The 16,030-nt window shown below is 40.3% G+C and overlaps 1 protein-coding gene across 2 annotated transcripts in view; it reads left to right on the top strand.

The window, feature by feature from the left end:
- TTK (TTK protein kinase) overlaps positions 1-16,030 on the top strand; it is a 71,137-nt gene that overhangs the window by 16,325 nt on the left and 38,782 nt on the right. For both annotated transcript variants that reach the window (XM_072999284.2, XM_072999290.2), the window contains exons 3-6: positions 2,314-2,451; positions 4,658-4,883; positions 5,445-5,551; positions 9,088-9,231. In XM_072999284.2, the coding sequence (XP_072855385.2) occupies positions 2,316-2,451; positions 4,658-4,883; positions 5,445-5,551; positions 9,088-9,231 (613 nt within the window). In that variant the 5' untranslated portion in view covers positions 2,314-2,315. The remainder of the gene's footprint in view (positions 1-2,313; positions 2,452-4,657; positions 4,884-5,444; positions 5,552-9,087; positions 9,232-16,030) is intronic.

Below are 16,030 nucleotides of genomic sequence, written 5' to 3'. Positions count from 1 at the left end.
GGTCATGCTGAGAGATACTTTGAGATATTCTGGACCTGTGCTGTAAAGGTCATGACTAGCACTTTGAATAGGACCAAGAAATGTAGTGCACATTGCAGTAATCCAAATGGGGAGGTAACCAGAGTGTGTGACCATAGCAGAGTGAGGTCACTCGAGGAATGGGTGCAGCTGGTGCACTAGTTTTTATTGTAGAAATACACTGCTGACAACAGCGAAGACCTGAGTATACAGTCTCATAAAGGAATCCAGAAGCTGTGCACCTGAGTTTTCAAGGGGAGTGTAACTCCATCCCACACAGGTTGAATCCCTATTTACTAGTCTGCCTTTTAATTGGCCAGGAGCAACTCTGCCTGCCAAGGAAGGCAGAGGTGTACCTGTTCACTTTCATCCAGTGCATTATGGGCTCAGGTGCTGGTTTACAACAGAGGCAGCTTCATATGCCAGGTTTAGCAGTTACTCAATATTTTGTTACAGTTCTGCAATATATAAGGCAATGGATGAATCCTAGGTGTTTAAAGTTACGGTGAAAAGTGGATATGTTGAGATATGGTGAATGAAGCAATATCTAGCCTCAGACACTCCCTTTTTATATAAAACTGTAAAGCTGATGAACACCCATCCTTAGGGATATGCCTGCCCATAATGTATAAGCACGCCCCAAATGAACTACCTGCTGGATTTACTGCAGAAACTTGCTGGCTTACTCATAAAGTTGAAAAGATCTTGGACTACTCTGCCATTAAATTGGAATCCAAACCTGTAGTAAAATCTCACACTTTGGAAATTATCTTTCTGATAACCTAGATTTACTTCAATGAACAATTGAATGAAAATTTAATTCCTTTGAAAAAGTTGTATCTGAAGAGGAAAAAACTATTATTTATAATACTGCCTTTTATTGAGCAAGAATATACAGTATAGTTAACAGTAATACAAAACTCAAATGCTGCATATACTTTCTCATAGTGAAAGCCTTTCAAAGAGAAAGATACAGTATTTTCTTGTTTTGAAAGCTTCAAAGGTGAGCAGGAAACAGATATTCTACAGTATGAAAGAGTCTTTTGAATTAACTTTTGAACTTAAAATTATTTCCTTGTATTATTTAATTGATACCCAACCATGTATGTTAGAAAGGCTTGGGACAGCTAACAGGAATAGTAAAAGCATTAAGAGTTTTTTTTTTTAAATCTCAGATTAAATAACATTTGCAAGCCTATAACAGTAGATAATTTCAATAAAATATAACTTAATTCAGTATAATTCATGTTTTCCTCTAAAATGCTATGGTCTTAAAAAGTTACCCAAAAGACAAACACCAAATTTTCACGGCTCTATCAAATCTTTAGTCTGATGTTGTGTGATATTTACAGCTGATGCTGGAATTATATGTGTCAAGTAAACTTCTGCATGGAGTTCTATATCCTGTGAGTACTACTTGTAGAAACAACAACTGAAAATAAGTACAGTGGTAGGGAGGATACTTTTTGCAACCCCTTTTTCTGTTTCTGGTACAGATAGACTGCTATCCATCTGGGAGAGTGAACACCTCTTAGATAAAAGGAACTTTGGTCTAGCTTGGTATCTGAAAATCACAAGTGAATTTTCTTGAGAGTAAAATAGGACCAGCACTAATTGGAAAATTCAGTGTTCCCAGCTATCAACAGGATTCTAAGCAAGCTAATGCATAGCTTTGCTTTATTAATATAAATACTTTTTTATAAAACTGCACTTTTTCAGCCTGAGGATTACTGGTTTGTATACTTTTAAAAAATTAGCCTAGAGGTACAGATTATTGTGGGGTTAAAGAATAGGTCAAGGAGAGATAAATGCAGCAGTTCTCTAGGGTGGCCTTACATGGTTCTAACAGATTACAACTGTTGCAATTTATGTCGATTGTTAATTTGCTGTTTTGCTAGTGGTTGTGTCACAGCTCCAAAAAGTTGCTCAGCTGTCTCTGGGATTTATAAAGGATTTTGTTTAATGTACGGATGTAAAAGAAAGGACAGCTATTGGGTCTTGCCTATCAGATGCTTAATATTTTTCCAATTTAATGTGAACATTAACATTTTAACATAAATGAGCCTATCCTATTAATTTTGGATGAATGTTTCTAAATATTTATGGTGAGCAACAATAATTCTTCTAAGCAAACAACTCTATGTTGAAATAACCTAGGGTTTTAAGCATCACTGTTTTCAGGTTGGTAATTGAAAATCTCGGTACTAAGAGAATCTCCTTCCTTCTCAAACCCACTAGCTATACATTCATGTCTCTGGAAATATTTTTGTATCTAATTTTGACTTTCCCTCCTAGAAATGCAGGAAGAAGATTTAAGTGAAAAGGGACTGTTTGTTGCTTCTATTATGAGTAGAGTTAGAAATCTAAAAAGCAAATATAAAAATGAGGAAAATATTACAGATGAACTTAATAAGGTATCAGCTGATACAACAGGTATGTCGTTAATGATAACTTCTGAACTAAGTTAATGTTAATTGCATAATAAAAATTATAATTGTAATTCACATTTGTCCTTTAAATAAATTTATTGTGCATTTGTAGCAAAATGTCTTATGTTAGCTAACATTTTAGTGGAAAATGTATGTTGATTATGAGCATATTTGATTATGCATGCAGAAACCCTCCTTTTGACATGGGACATTTTTACACCTTGCTTTACATCACCATTAATTCCTTCTATAATTAACAATTATTAAAAGTACTTGAGTTTTTTACTAGATCGACGGCTGAGGTTATAATTAACCTCAACCGTCAACCTAGAATTTTATTTTATTCTCTTACTCTGGGAATAGCTTTTATGTATTCTTCCTTGATAATATCTCTGGTTTCAACCTACAATACTTATCAGCACATCTTGTTTTGGTGTGTGATCATCTTCGTTTTGGACGCTTTCATAAAAGCTTTCATTGTCTTCCTTTTTAGCACCTATACTGTAGTTGCTACAGACTTAAATGATGGTTATGTTGATAAGTTTTCCAAGAAGTCTGATTGGTATTATTTGGTCAGACCTTGCATGTAGCCCCTAATTGCTTGTGCTACCTCTTGCCTCAGTATTAGATAGACAATACTTTTTCTGATTTTTATCATTTCCAGAGTAAAATACTATAATTATATGACTGAGAATGTCCATTTTATTCTTGTCCACTTTACTTTTCTCACACCAAATAGTGCAGTATTTAAGCATTCCATTTCTTGTTTGATCTCCAGTTCACATCAATTCATGCTTCTCACATTCCATATTTCAACTGTGTAGCACACATAGTCTCTGTGTATCTTGAGCACTAGATGCTCTTTCAGCTTTAATCTAGTTGCTTCTTTAGCAACAGTGCTATTTGTCCTTGTACTTTGCTGTTCCTTACTAACTGATTCCCTTCTTATTTGGGAGTCTTATCCTCTAGCATTATCTCATATTTAATTTGTTTCATTTTTTATTATTTCATCATAGGTTTTTCAAGGTACAAAATATTCAGAAATGTTTTGCCATGATTTCCTTCTGTGCAATACTAGCAGAAGTGTCTCTTTTGAGTTTCACTGTTATTATCTGTGAAAGATCATCTGTCGGAGTCACCTTCCATTGCCACTGACGCCTAGTAACTAGCTACCGTCCAGAAGCTTCCCTTATTACCATTGGAACTAACCCGTATTTTTCGCTCCATAAGAGGCACCTGACTATAAGATGCACCTAATTTTAGAGGGAGGAAAACAACAAGAAAAAAAACTTCAGTCACGCCTGGCTGTCTGGGCTGGGCTGCAGTGTCTCCCCCTTGGCCTGGGTGGCGACGGGAGCCATAGCCTGAGTAGTAATCGTGGGCTCCCTGCTCTTGTTTATCATTACCTGGTTCCCCTCCACACCCTTATTTTTGGGGAGTGCAGAAGAGCCACCTAAGCCAGTTCCTGACGGACATCCTGAAAAACAGAAGAGAGAGAGAGAGAGAGGAGGGAGGAAGGAAGGGGGAAGTGCGAAGAGGAGTTGCTGCCACCACCCTGTCAGTGAAGGAAGGGCTGGCAAAGTGAAAGGCAAGACGAAGGCGAGAAGAAAGCAGAGACGAACAAGTAGAAGAGAGGAAAGCTACGGAGGGGAGGAGGAGAAAGAAAAGGAGTTTGTTGCGCTCCCCCACTTCGAGTTTCCCCTCACATTGCATTCCGCTGCTGCTGGTGGCCCAGGGCTGCGGCAGGCGCCCCTCTGATGTTCAGGTCCTGGCCTAGTGACGGAGAAGCGGAGAGATGAGAGAAACCCGAAGCGGGGGGGTCGACAGAAGAGGAGGAGTACAGCAGCATGGGCTCTGGGCGGTCTGCACCCTTTTTTTACAGTATTCAATCCATAAGATGCACACACTTCCCCCCCACATCTTATGGAGCGAAAAATACGGTAACTTTTCTGTTGATGTTACTTTTAATACCGAAGAGATAAATACATCTTAGTCTGGTATCTGAGCTTTGACTCTTCCACCTTGAGTGACTAGCAGCCCAGACTAATAATGGAATTTAACCTGCATTGCTTTCAGCTTTCCCAGCACACTCAAGCCTCCTAACCCATTAACTTTGCTAGGTATTAATCTTGCACTGAGATATTTGTGGCTTGCTCTATACATTTTTAAGGGCTTAAAACCTACAAAAAATGCTTTTATTTTGTTCTTAGATAACTCTGGAACTGTTAACCAAATCATGATGACTGCAAATAATCCTGAAGATTGGTTGAGTTTTTTACTTAAATTGGAGAAAAAGGGTTCTCCTCAGACTGACACCAGCTTATTGAATAGATTAATTGGTCGTTACAGCCAAGCAGTTGCAGCATTATCTGCTGAAAAATATAGCCAGAATGAAAGTTATGCCCACATTCTGGTTAGATTTGCAGAACTGAAAGCGTGAGTATTGGAATGTGACAGAAACTACTAAAGCCAATTGTTTACTGATTTTCTTTATAAGTAGCCCACATAATTATCAAGCTTCTGCTCCCATATTACTCCAGCTTCCTTTTAGTAGTCTGTGCTTTTTAATAACACTCTTCTGGATAACATGCCAGAACACATATTTCTTGCTATGTCCCCAGATTGAAGCTAAATGACCAGTTCTTTTTAGATAAGACACAAAATTGCTATTCTTTGAAACTTTAATTCATGCATGGAGGGGAATGGGTTATCTTGAAATTATGGCTTTCAGTCTAGTTGTTGTTTTAAATATGTTTGTGCGCAATATCTAGAAGGCAGTTTACAGGTGTGCCTTTGCTGATGAGGTTTAATAAATTGAATTTGAGTGGCGGTAGAGGTTACAGAGGCAGTGAATTGGAAGCATTTTTTGTAGTGATGTTTATTGGCCACCCATCCTTTGTGGAATACAAAGTTTTGCTTATCTTATATCCTCTGTTTTGCCTTTTTTAAAAGTTGGAAATCTTTTTTCTCTGTGTGTATCAATGCTATATTTTGCAGAATTGAAGAACCAGAAGAAGCGCGTGATCAATTCCACCTTGCTAGGTTGAACTGCAAGAAATTTGCTTTTGTCCACATAGCTTTTGCCCAGTTTGAACTCTCACAAGGTTTGTAGAAATATACCTACTATTAAGCTTAGTGTGACTTGCCAGTCTTTAATGTAATATTGTGTTACATGATTGACCATGTTTCCTGCCCTTTATTGGAATGATAGACTCAGGGCTGGATTGTTGTACAGTGGTGCCTCGCTAGACGATGATAATCCGTTCCACTGAAATTGCTGTTTAGTGAAATCATTGTCTAGCGAAAAGCATTTCCCTATTGGAATGCATTGAAACCTGTTTAATGCGTTCCAATGGGGAAGAATCGTTGTAATCTAGCGAAGATCGGCCATAGGAAAGCCGCTTTGTTTAAATAACTGTCTTGCAAAGCTTAGGTCCCGAAAACACCCGTTTTGCGAGCGCAGAGGGAGCTGTCAAAATCGTTGTCTAGCGAAAATCGGTTTGCAAAGCAGGGACCAAACATTGTCCAGCGAAATTCCACCATAGGAATTACTGTTTTGCGAATCGCTATAGCAATTGCAAAAAGTCAATGTCTAGTGAAAAAACTGTCACACGGGGTAACTGTCTAGCGAGGCACCACTGTAATTATCTGAAAATTTTAGCCCTGCATCTTGCATGACCTTTAGCTTAGTGTAGCCAGTAGTGAGGGATTATGGGAATTTTAGTATGAAAGGATTGTAATTATCCACGCAGCCTTGTGGAAGTAGTATAGGACATGAATGCCAAAAATATTTTTACATATCTATTGATTTATGAATGTTATTATATTCTGTGATCAGGTCCAAGATCCAGTGGTAATATTCTATATCCATTATCAATGGAACTTCTTCCCCTTTCCCTCTTGTTGCAAGCCTTTGTAACAAAAACGTGCTCTCAGAAGCTTTCCCAGCCTTCTGTAGGATATATATTTTAGGGTGAATCAACCATTCCATGAGGCAAAGGGGTTGGTGACTCTGGTACAAGTAGTAGAATCTAACAGAAGTACAGTGGTGCCCCACATAGCGAGCGCCCCATTTAACGACGAATCCACATAGCAATGCGGATTTTGCAAACGCAAAAGCGATCGCATTGCAATGATTTTAATGAGTAAACATTGCATTGCGATGATCGGTAAGCGTTTTGCTTACCAATTTTCGCATTGCGTTTAGAAAACAGCTGATCAGCGGTTCCAAAATGGCCGCCAGAAAAAATGGCCACCTGCAGCATTTTCGCGCCCTTTCCTCTCTTACTGGGCAGCGAAAATGGCGGCCGGATGGAGGATTTCCGCATAGCAGTGAGTTTTTTCGCCATAGGAACGCATTAAACGGGGTTTAGTGCGTTCCTATGGGGTTTTTCGTTCCGTATAGCGACGATTCCGGATAGCAATGATTTTCCTGGAATGGATTATCGTCGCTATGCGGGGCACCACTGTGTATGATTGGATACTGACCCTATGCGATGCTGATATTGAGCTTAGAAATACATCTGAAATTTGTTAGGAATAAAGCAAAGCAAAAGCAAAGCGTGCTGCTTATATACCGCCCCATAGTGCTTCAAGCACACTCTAGGCGGTTTAGAAGTTAATTATGCAGGCTACACATTGCCCCCCCCAGCGAGCCGGGTGCTCATTTTACCGACCTCAGAAGGATAGAAGGCTGAGTCAGCGTTGAGCCGGCTACCTGGGATTGAATCCCAGGTCGTGAGCACAGTTTTGGCTGCAGTACAGCGGTTTAACCACTGCGCCATGAGGCTCTTTAGGTTTAACCACTGCGCCACAACTATCCTGTTTCCCTGAAAATAAGCCATAACCTGTAAATAAGCCCTAGTATGATTTTTCAGGAGGCTCATAATGTAAGCCCTAACCCCAAAATAAGCCCCAGTTAAGTGAAACCCCACCCTCCACCATTATGCAGCAACCAGAAGAAGATGACATGACTGTACAGTGGTGCCCCGCATAACGAGCGCTTCATTTAACGACGAATCCGCCTAGTGATTAAGTTTTTGCAATCGCAAAAGCGATCACATTGCGATGATTTAGATAGGGAAAAATCGCTTTACAATGATCGGTAAGCTGTTTTGCTTACCAATTATCGCATAGCGATGTTTTTAGAACAGCTGATCGGCGGTTCCAAAATGGCCGGCGGGTAAAAAAATGGCCGCCCGCTGTGTTTTCGCGCGGTTTTCTCACTTACCGGGCAGCGAAAATGGCGGCAGTATGGAGGATTTTTGCATAATGGTGAGTTTTTTGCCCATAGGAATGCATTAAACAGGTTTTAATGCATTCCTATTGGTTTTTTTCCGCATAGCGACGAATCCGTATAGCAACGATTTTTGCTGCACGGATTATTGTCGCTATGCGGGGCACCACTGTATTAAACGTTGATTGTTGTTCATGAAAAAAAATCCCCTGAAAATAAGCCCTAATGAGTTTTTGGAGCAAAAATTAATATAAGACCCTGTCTTATTTTCGGGGAAACACAGTATCTGTGTAGTATGTAATTACCCTAAGGATCTTTAGAGAATTTTTGCAACTTTCAGTGCCCAATTATATTATTATTATTATTATTATTATTATTATTATTATTATTATTATTATTATTATTATTATTATTATTATTATTATTATTATTATTATTATTATTATTATTATTATTATTAAGAGAAATACGTGAGATTCCCAGATAGTTATTCATATACATATGTATCCCAAATGCATTTTATATTCTATTTTGGATGAGAATATCTTAAACTGACATTTTCTGGATGTGTTCTGTTCTAACTGCATCAGTCAACTATGATACAAAAACACTGAATGCACTAAAACAACTATCTTATCACTCTCCTTTGCATTCAGCCTAATATTATATATCCCTCACCCTGCATTCTCAGAACTCGTATCTTCCTCCTACCCAAGGAATTGTTCTACAAAATAATTGTACAAAAGTAGGCCTTAAGCTGTAAATGACATGGGGGAACGGTCAACTAAAGCTTCAGTTGAAAGATGACAAGCCAGTTATTACATGGTATGGGTGGTTATCCATTCTTGGAAATGTGGATGCTTTAGAAACTGGGAACTTTGTTTAAATATGTATTAAAATTGGGAATGTAAAACAGTCTAAGGTCTTGCTTTTAATTGACTGAAATTCCTGTAATAAGTTGCAAGCTGAAGTCTGTGATTTGTATTCAGTATTGATTTTCCCTACATGATCATTAAATTAACAAGTTGTAAATTGAAAAAAATGCACAATCTTTTTAATATCTGAAGGATTTATGTGTGTCTGAACACCTGGCTTTGCAAATGTTTAGGCACACTGCTAAATTTGTTGTTAAACTAAATTCTGCAATTTGTTTGTGTGATTCTGAGCCCTCTAGTTTACATACTTCACTTAAGCAACCTAAAGAGTTCCACATGCATTTTAATGCTCTAAATCAGCTTCACTTTAGAATAAAGGTATGTACAAAGAGTATGTAATTTGCCAGAGTGCTGAGTTATTTTGGGAAATATAATCTAACAACTTTGAAATTGGTGCTGTTTTTAAAGAGATTTCCTCCCCCCCCCCCCCCGGGAAAACAAGGCTAATTTTTCTCTTACCTTCTACTAGGAAATGTAAAAAAGGCCAAACAGCTGCTTGAAAAAGCTGCAGAGTCCAGGGCAGTTCCATTAGAAATGCTGGAAATTGCTCTAAGAAACTTAAGCTTACAGAAAAAACTACTGCTTCCTATTGAAGAAAAAGAGAATTTGATTGGTGAGTCTTATAAGGGAGATACAATGTGTTCCCTTTTTTTCTTTTTTCTTTTGGCTAGGAGTGAGTGTGCTTTGCAAATATGTTTATGCCTGCAGGTTATATATCACGCTGAAGCCAATGGAAATTTTTTAAAGTTTAGAAAATATTCTCGCAAGCTTCTTGGCCAAACTGTTTAAAAAAGAAAGATTCACAACTTTTTTTATTTGTTGAAGAATAACTTTACAGTGTTAGACTTTTCTTTGATATATCTAAAGATGTGTTACTTAATTAAGCATACATTCAAATGCAGAGTGTGAAGGAAGCCAAAATAACAGAAGCTGTGGTAGAATCCGTATTGCAGATTAGGAGAGATAACACAAATTCCAAGATATCATCATGCTTAACAAGCATCATTCAAGAAGGCAGTTAGAGAAAATAAGGCTTCCTTCAGAAAACTTGCCTAAAACAGAATACAGTGGCACCTCGCTAAACAACAACTCTGCTAAATGACAAATCCGCATAACGATGACTTTTTGTGATCGCTATAGCGATTCGCAAAACAGTCATTCCTATGGAGGGTTTTCGCTGGACGTTGGTTAGGTCCATGCTTTGCGAACCATTTGTTCGCAAGACAATGATTTTTTCGGCTCCGCAAAATGGCTGCCCTGTGTTTTCCTGACCCATACTTCGCAGGGCAGCCATTTTTACAGCTGATCGGCACTTGCAAAATGGCTTCCCTATGGGTGATCTTCGCTGGACGATGAGGTATTTTCTCCATTGGAACACATTAAACTGGGTTTCAGTTCATTCCAATGGGGAAAGGGTTTTCGCATGACGACAATTTCACTGAACAGTGATTTTCACGGGATGGGTTATCGTCATGCGGGGCACCACTGTAATAAAAAAGAACACAAATCTGCAGAAGTATAAAAATTAGAAGCATAAAAAAATTAGGAAGGCTCTTAGAATGTTACATGAAGGAATTATACAAGCAGTATAATTTGAAAGAGGATAAGGAGACTGGAGAGAATCTGAATGATTCCTTGGCATCTGTTTTTACTTCAGAAGATCTTGGATAGATTCCTGAGCCTGGACTGATATGCTTAGGAAGGGAGGTATGAAGGGTTTAGGCTCATGATGGTGGGAGAACATGCTGTCAAATGGAAATGTTTTAAAACATTAATAATTGGGTCCACAGACCCTCCATCTCAACTTTCTTAAATAATGTCTATTCCGAGTAAGCTGCTGAAAAGAATTAAATAAAACATTTAAAGACAAAGTCTTTTTTTTTCTTTTTTTTTTGCAAAGAGTGGAACCCGCGGGGCTCTTGGGATTGTTTTTTCCCTCTCTGACATGTTCATAAATGACCTGCAGGTATGGGTATAAGGTGAGAGGCCCACTATTTCTGACAATATCATGTTACAGTGGTGCCTCAATTTACGACCATAATCCATTCCAGAAGATGGACGTAACTCAAAATGGTCGTAAGTCGAAGCACCATTTCCCATAGGAATGCATGGGAACGCGATTAATCCGTTCCAGAAAAAAAATCCCTAAAATAAAAATAAAACACTGCAAGCCCCATAAGAATGTGCTGGGGCTAAAAACAAACAAACAAACAAATGATCTGAGCAAGCCCCACACTGGGACTGCAAAAAAATCACCAAAAAACAAAACAACACATCACAGAAACATAACCCCCCCAGCCCAAACCCACCCTGCAAAAGCCACCCAAAACAGTTTTTTAAAAGCAAAAAGCAGCACCTTACCTTACCAGGCAGTTCGAAGCCTCCTCCGATTGCACTCACTCCCCAGCTGCAGCCGAGGCGGTGGCGGAGGGCAAGGCCGGGGTGAGTGGTCAGAGCGCCCCAGCCAGGCTCAGCCTCCCGTTGCTGGGACGCCGCCGCCCCAGCCTGAATAAAGCTTTTCTCCCTCCTGCCTCTGCCCACAGTATAGAGTGCAAAGGAGCCTCAAGCTGCAGCACCAGGAGAGAAAGAGGCACGTTAGACACCATACAAGGCGAGGGAGTGGGTGGGAGTGAACGACAGATCCAATGAGGAGAAGGCAGCCAACTGGCTTCTACAGAGACACTGTAGGGCTCAGGCTCTCTCTTCAATGTGATTCTGGGGGGGGGGGGGGGGGTTGGTTAAGTTAGGGAACAACTCTGAAAGGAAATTCTTGTGTTTACCTCAGGATCTGAAGACCAGAGGGCTTGCTGAAGGCTCAAGGCTCTAAGAGTAGAGAGTGCTTGTGAAAAGGCAGAAGCCAAGGGTCAGAGCAGATCTGAAGGAAGGAAGGGAAAAGGCTTCGCTTAAAATAGAATTATATTAGTGACTGGAAGTGGGAGAAGAAAGACAGGTCCTTTAAAGATAAGTACACACTCTGTAGTAATCACCCCAGAGTGAATATGCCACCCAAACGCACCACAAGGGGGAATCCTGAGGCTGAGGTTTTACCTCAAGAAATGGAGGGAAACCCTCTGAGTGACCCTGTTTCTGAAATACAGCAAGAGGAATTTGATGAGGGTGTCTCTGAGAAACCAAATGAATTAAGCTCGCAGGAGTTTGAAAAGTGGAAACTGGAACGGGAGTTGAAACATAATGAATTACAACTCCAAAATGAGATCAGACAAAGGGAACTAGAAATCAGAGCTGAGTGAGAGGCCAGACAGATGGCAGCTGAGTGATAGACCAAACGAAGGGAGCTAGAAATTAGAGGAAAAGAAATAGAAAAAAGACAAATAGAGTTGGAAGTTAAACAGATGCTCTTTCAGTTGCGTGTACAGTCTGAGGTAGATTTTGACAGGCAGAGTTGGGACAACAATAAGCAGCCCTTTGGTGAAAATTACCTCAGCAGAACAACATGGAATGAAGGCCAGAGTGGTGCCTCAGCTAAATTAGTATGGCCTAGTCCTCAGAACCAAGTGAACTCTGAGGAAAAGTTTACCAAATCTCTCGAGGATGAGAGAAGGAATTTCAAAAGCAGCAAGCCTGGTCATTTACAGTACAATTGTAGAAAAGATAAACCTAAAAATGTGAGGAGTGCTTTTGAGGTGCCATGTTCCATGAGGGAGCAGTTAGCAATCCCTGAGGGAAAAGTTGATTCCCTAACCTCTGAATCTATGCAGGGATGCTCCAGTTCAGAAAAGGACCATGAGATAACCAAAATGGCTGATGAGAGTATTTTGAACACCCTTACTGTTCCTTCTAGTAATGAGGAACAGAGGGAAGATAGTACTTTGACAGATGGTACAACACTAACCACTGATCACCCAGAGAAATCTGTGACTGACAACGACCAGAAAAATGGAGATGGGTTGCAGTCAATAGAGCATGTTAAGAGTGCTTTTGCACTTACACTCTCACCAAGAGGCCAGGAATCACCCTCTGCAGCTGAAAGTGTTACAGTATCACATAGGAGCTTGAAGAGAGATGTTTCCGTGGTTACTCAGCTGAAGAGTGTTGCTGTAGCTCAGGGGTCAGGAACTTTTTTACCTTTTACCTCCCCCCAAAAATTATATACGCCGACATTACCCCCTTGATTTGAAAGTAAGGAAATCATACATTATTTGAATTCAAAATATTATTGAATCTACAAAGGCTGTGTACCAAACTAGCAGGATATATCATAAATATCAATGGCTGCCAGGCTATGTACCAAACTAGCAGGATGCACCAATTTTAATAAAGATGTGCACTATTTTTGCTGGAACGCATTCCACTCCAGCCATGGGGTGGTATAGGGAGTAGTAAGGTGTCCAACATGCCTAGCAAGTTGCATTAAATTTTTGCTAGCTTGCAGAGGATTTAATCATCATCAATGGCTGCCAGAGTGGTGCTAGCAATTGGGGGGGGGGCTTTTCCTACTACTTTAATCATTCTGTGTCTGGTTTGCAAAAAGGAACAAACCAGGCTAAAGATCATGTCACCCACCCTGGTGCCACAGCCCAACATCAAAGACCAGTGCACTATTTTTTTTATCATCATCAATGGAAAACTCAGCAGTGGCCAGAGGACTGGAAAAGATCAGTCTACATCCCAATCCCAAAGAAGGGCAGTGCCAAAGAATACTCCAACTATTGTACAATTGCACTCATTTCACACGCTAGCAAGGTTATGCTCAAAATCCTACAAGGTAGGCTTTGCTCATTACCCCCAGGATTTTCATTTTTACCCCATTTGAGGTAATTTACCCCTGTTCCCAGACCACTGCTGTAGCTGATCTCATGCTTCTGAAAACCTCAAATGAAAATAGTTTGGCTCAGGAGCAGCAGGAGAAGATTACTTTGAAACAGACACCATTACACCCACTTTGTTGTTGTCTCCTGAATACCCTGTAAGGTCTTGCATGGATAAGGAGCTTTTACCAAAGTCCTTAGAGATTGCAGAGCCGAGCTTGGGAGATGCTCCTGGAAAAGGAAAAAGCTTGTATGAGGCCCAGAAAAGAGAAGTAGTAGAACTGAGAACTGTAGAGGGGAGAAAATTGCTTTTGGCAGAGGTAGAACAAGTAGATCATAAAACTTTGCAAAGCAAACCCCTACCTGACATGTCCCTGAATAAAGAACCAGCAAGAGATGACACGTGCAGTGTGTCTAAAACCAATCAATCAGTTGAGATTGACCTGACAGACCTGAGAATCTTAAAGTGACCCATGTTAGTGGTCCCCCACATAAGGAAAATATTTCGGTGAAAGTATCTGTGGGACAATATGTGGATGTGGAGAAAGGCATCTGCTCTGATGTCTTAAGGAAGGACGCATCCAGAGAGGGTTGGAAGGAGCAGAGGAAGTTGCCTATCCTTTCCCCAAATGAGATGGTGAAGCCTCGAGCCAGAAAGAGAGCAGGCTTCACTATAAAACAACCAACTGAGGACATCCCGGGGTCAATCGAGTGGCCGATGACCGCCAGACAACAGAAGAGGTTGCGGAGGAAGGAGCCTGTGGACGACAGAGGGACTCCTGAGTGCCAGCAGTTGTGTGTCCAGCTGATAGAGGCGGTAACATCCCGACCAGTCTTCAGTGCACCTAGTTACCACCGTGAGTCCACCTTCTTTTTGAATGCTGTGAGATCTGGACTTGGAGAGATGAGGTGCCTTGCAGATGACTACGGGAGTGAGCCTGTTTTGGACTTTGCTAACCTGGACTTTGCGAAAGAGACTCTAATCTTGCCTCGGAAGCCAAATGACTGATGGAAGGGGGATGGACATTTGTAAATGTGATTAAAAACTGAATTGATGGACTAAAATGTGAAGAAAATAAAAACCTGGTATTCTCAGTGGCCCTTTCACTAAGGCCCAGAGACCTCTTGGTAGTGTAGGCGGCATATAAATTGAAAAAAAAAAAAGAATGATACCAGGACTTTTATTACTAATTGAACTGGACTCTGATTCACTGTTTAATTATTTATGAAAAATTTCCTGATTGTAAGTTCTGTAGGGTTGGTAATGTTAATGAAAATTATAAAGTATAAATGATAAGGTTAAGTATATTGTTGAAATTAGTAAAATGTTTAGAGTATAAGGAATGATAGTTGTTTAAATTGTTTAAAGTAATAAGAATGAAAATTGTTATATTGAATGACTTTTCCTATTGAACTGTTAAATATTATAAAAGTTATGCAACTGTACCTGTTTAGGAGGAAAAATGGTGTTTCCCCTCCCAAACAAACATATTTAAGGGGGGGAGGTCTGTAGCGTTCCCTATTTATTTGATCTATGGTCTATGTTATGTAATATAATGGTTTATGAATATTAATGTTGCAGAGAGGCGGAGCTGAGACAGATGCTATAAGAGGCAGAACCTGAGTCAATATTTCAGTCAGAGTGTGAGATGAAGTGAGTTTAAGTCAGATTGAGTCACTGAGAGTAGAGTCAGGGTGTGCAAGAAAATGTGTACAGTGGGGTCTTGACTTAAGAACGGCTCGAGTCAAGAACATTTTGACTTAAGAACCACTCTCATAGGAAAATATTGACTTGACTTACATACTTAGATTTGAGTTACGAACTGAAAAAACCCACGTAGGAGGCAGGGAAAGTGCAAAAAGTGAACTTTCCGTTAACTGTTGGCCAGTGAAAAGGGTGCCTGTCTGCTTCCTCACTCCTCCCAGCGTTTAGAGAGTGGATTGGGAGACAGTCTTCAGACTGCCTGGTACTGCCTGGACTGTCTTTTCCCTGCCTTCCCTGAACCTTTCTTGACCTAAGAAAAAAAGAAACAAAATATCCCCCTCTAGTGGTCAAAGGCGGAATAGCAGCTTCCCATTAGTTTCTATGGACGGAAAAGAGCAGATACGGATCAAATGGTTTTCAATGCATTCCTATGGGAAATGCAGATTTGACCTGAGAACTTTTTGACTTGAGAACCGCCTTCCAATACGGATTAAGTTCTCAAGTCAAGATCCCACTGTAGTTTGGGGATTTTAGATGTGATTAACTACTGAAGATATTTATGAATCTATGTAATCAATAAATCAAAGTTTTATTTAAAAGAACTTGAAGTGTGGACCTGAGTCTTTCTGAAGTAATGGTGATTTAGAGATCATCTGGTGGCAGCAAGTGAAAAGGGTGAAGTTTGTCTGCCTTCGCGTGCTCTGGGGCTTGAAGGTCAAGCAAAGGAGCACGAGGGTGGACGCCACAGTGGGTGCCCCCAGTGTTTGGGGTTTGGGTGCCTCCTTTTCTTTTTTGGGGGGATGACTCTTTCTGCAAAGGATGAGGTTCGCAGCTTGGGTGTACTCCTGGACCCAACACGATCAGTGGAGTCCCAGATAGTGTCTGTGGTCCGCTCTGCCTATTTCCACCTAAGGCGGATCACCCAGCTGTGTCCCTAA

Source organism: Pogona vitticeps, chromosome 1 (genome assembly GCF_051106095.1).
Source record: "Pogona vitticeps strain Pit_001003342236 chromosome 1, PviZW2.1, whole genome shotgun sequence".
In the NCBI taxonomy this organism is placed as follows: Eukaryota; Metazoa; Chordata; class Lepidosauria; order Squamata; family Agamidae; genus Pogona; species Pogona vitticeps.
Note: the sequence above shows the minus strand (reverse complement) of the source record. Positions and strands in the feature narration are given on the sequence as shown.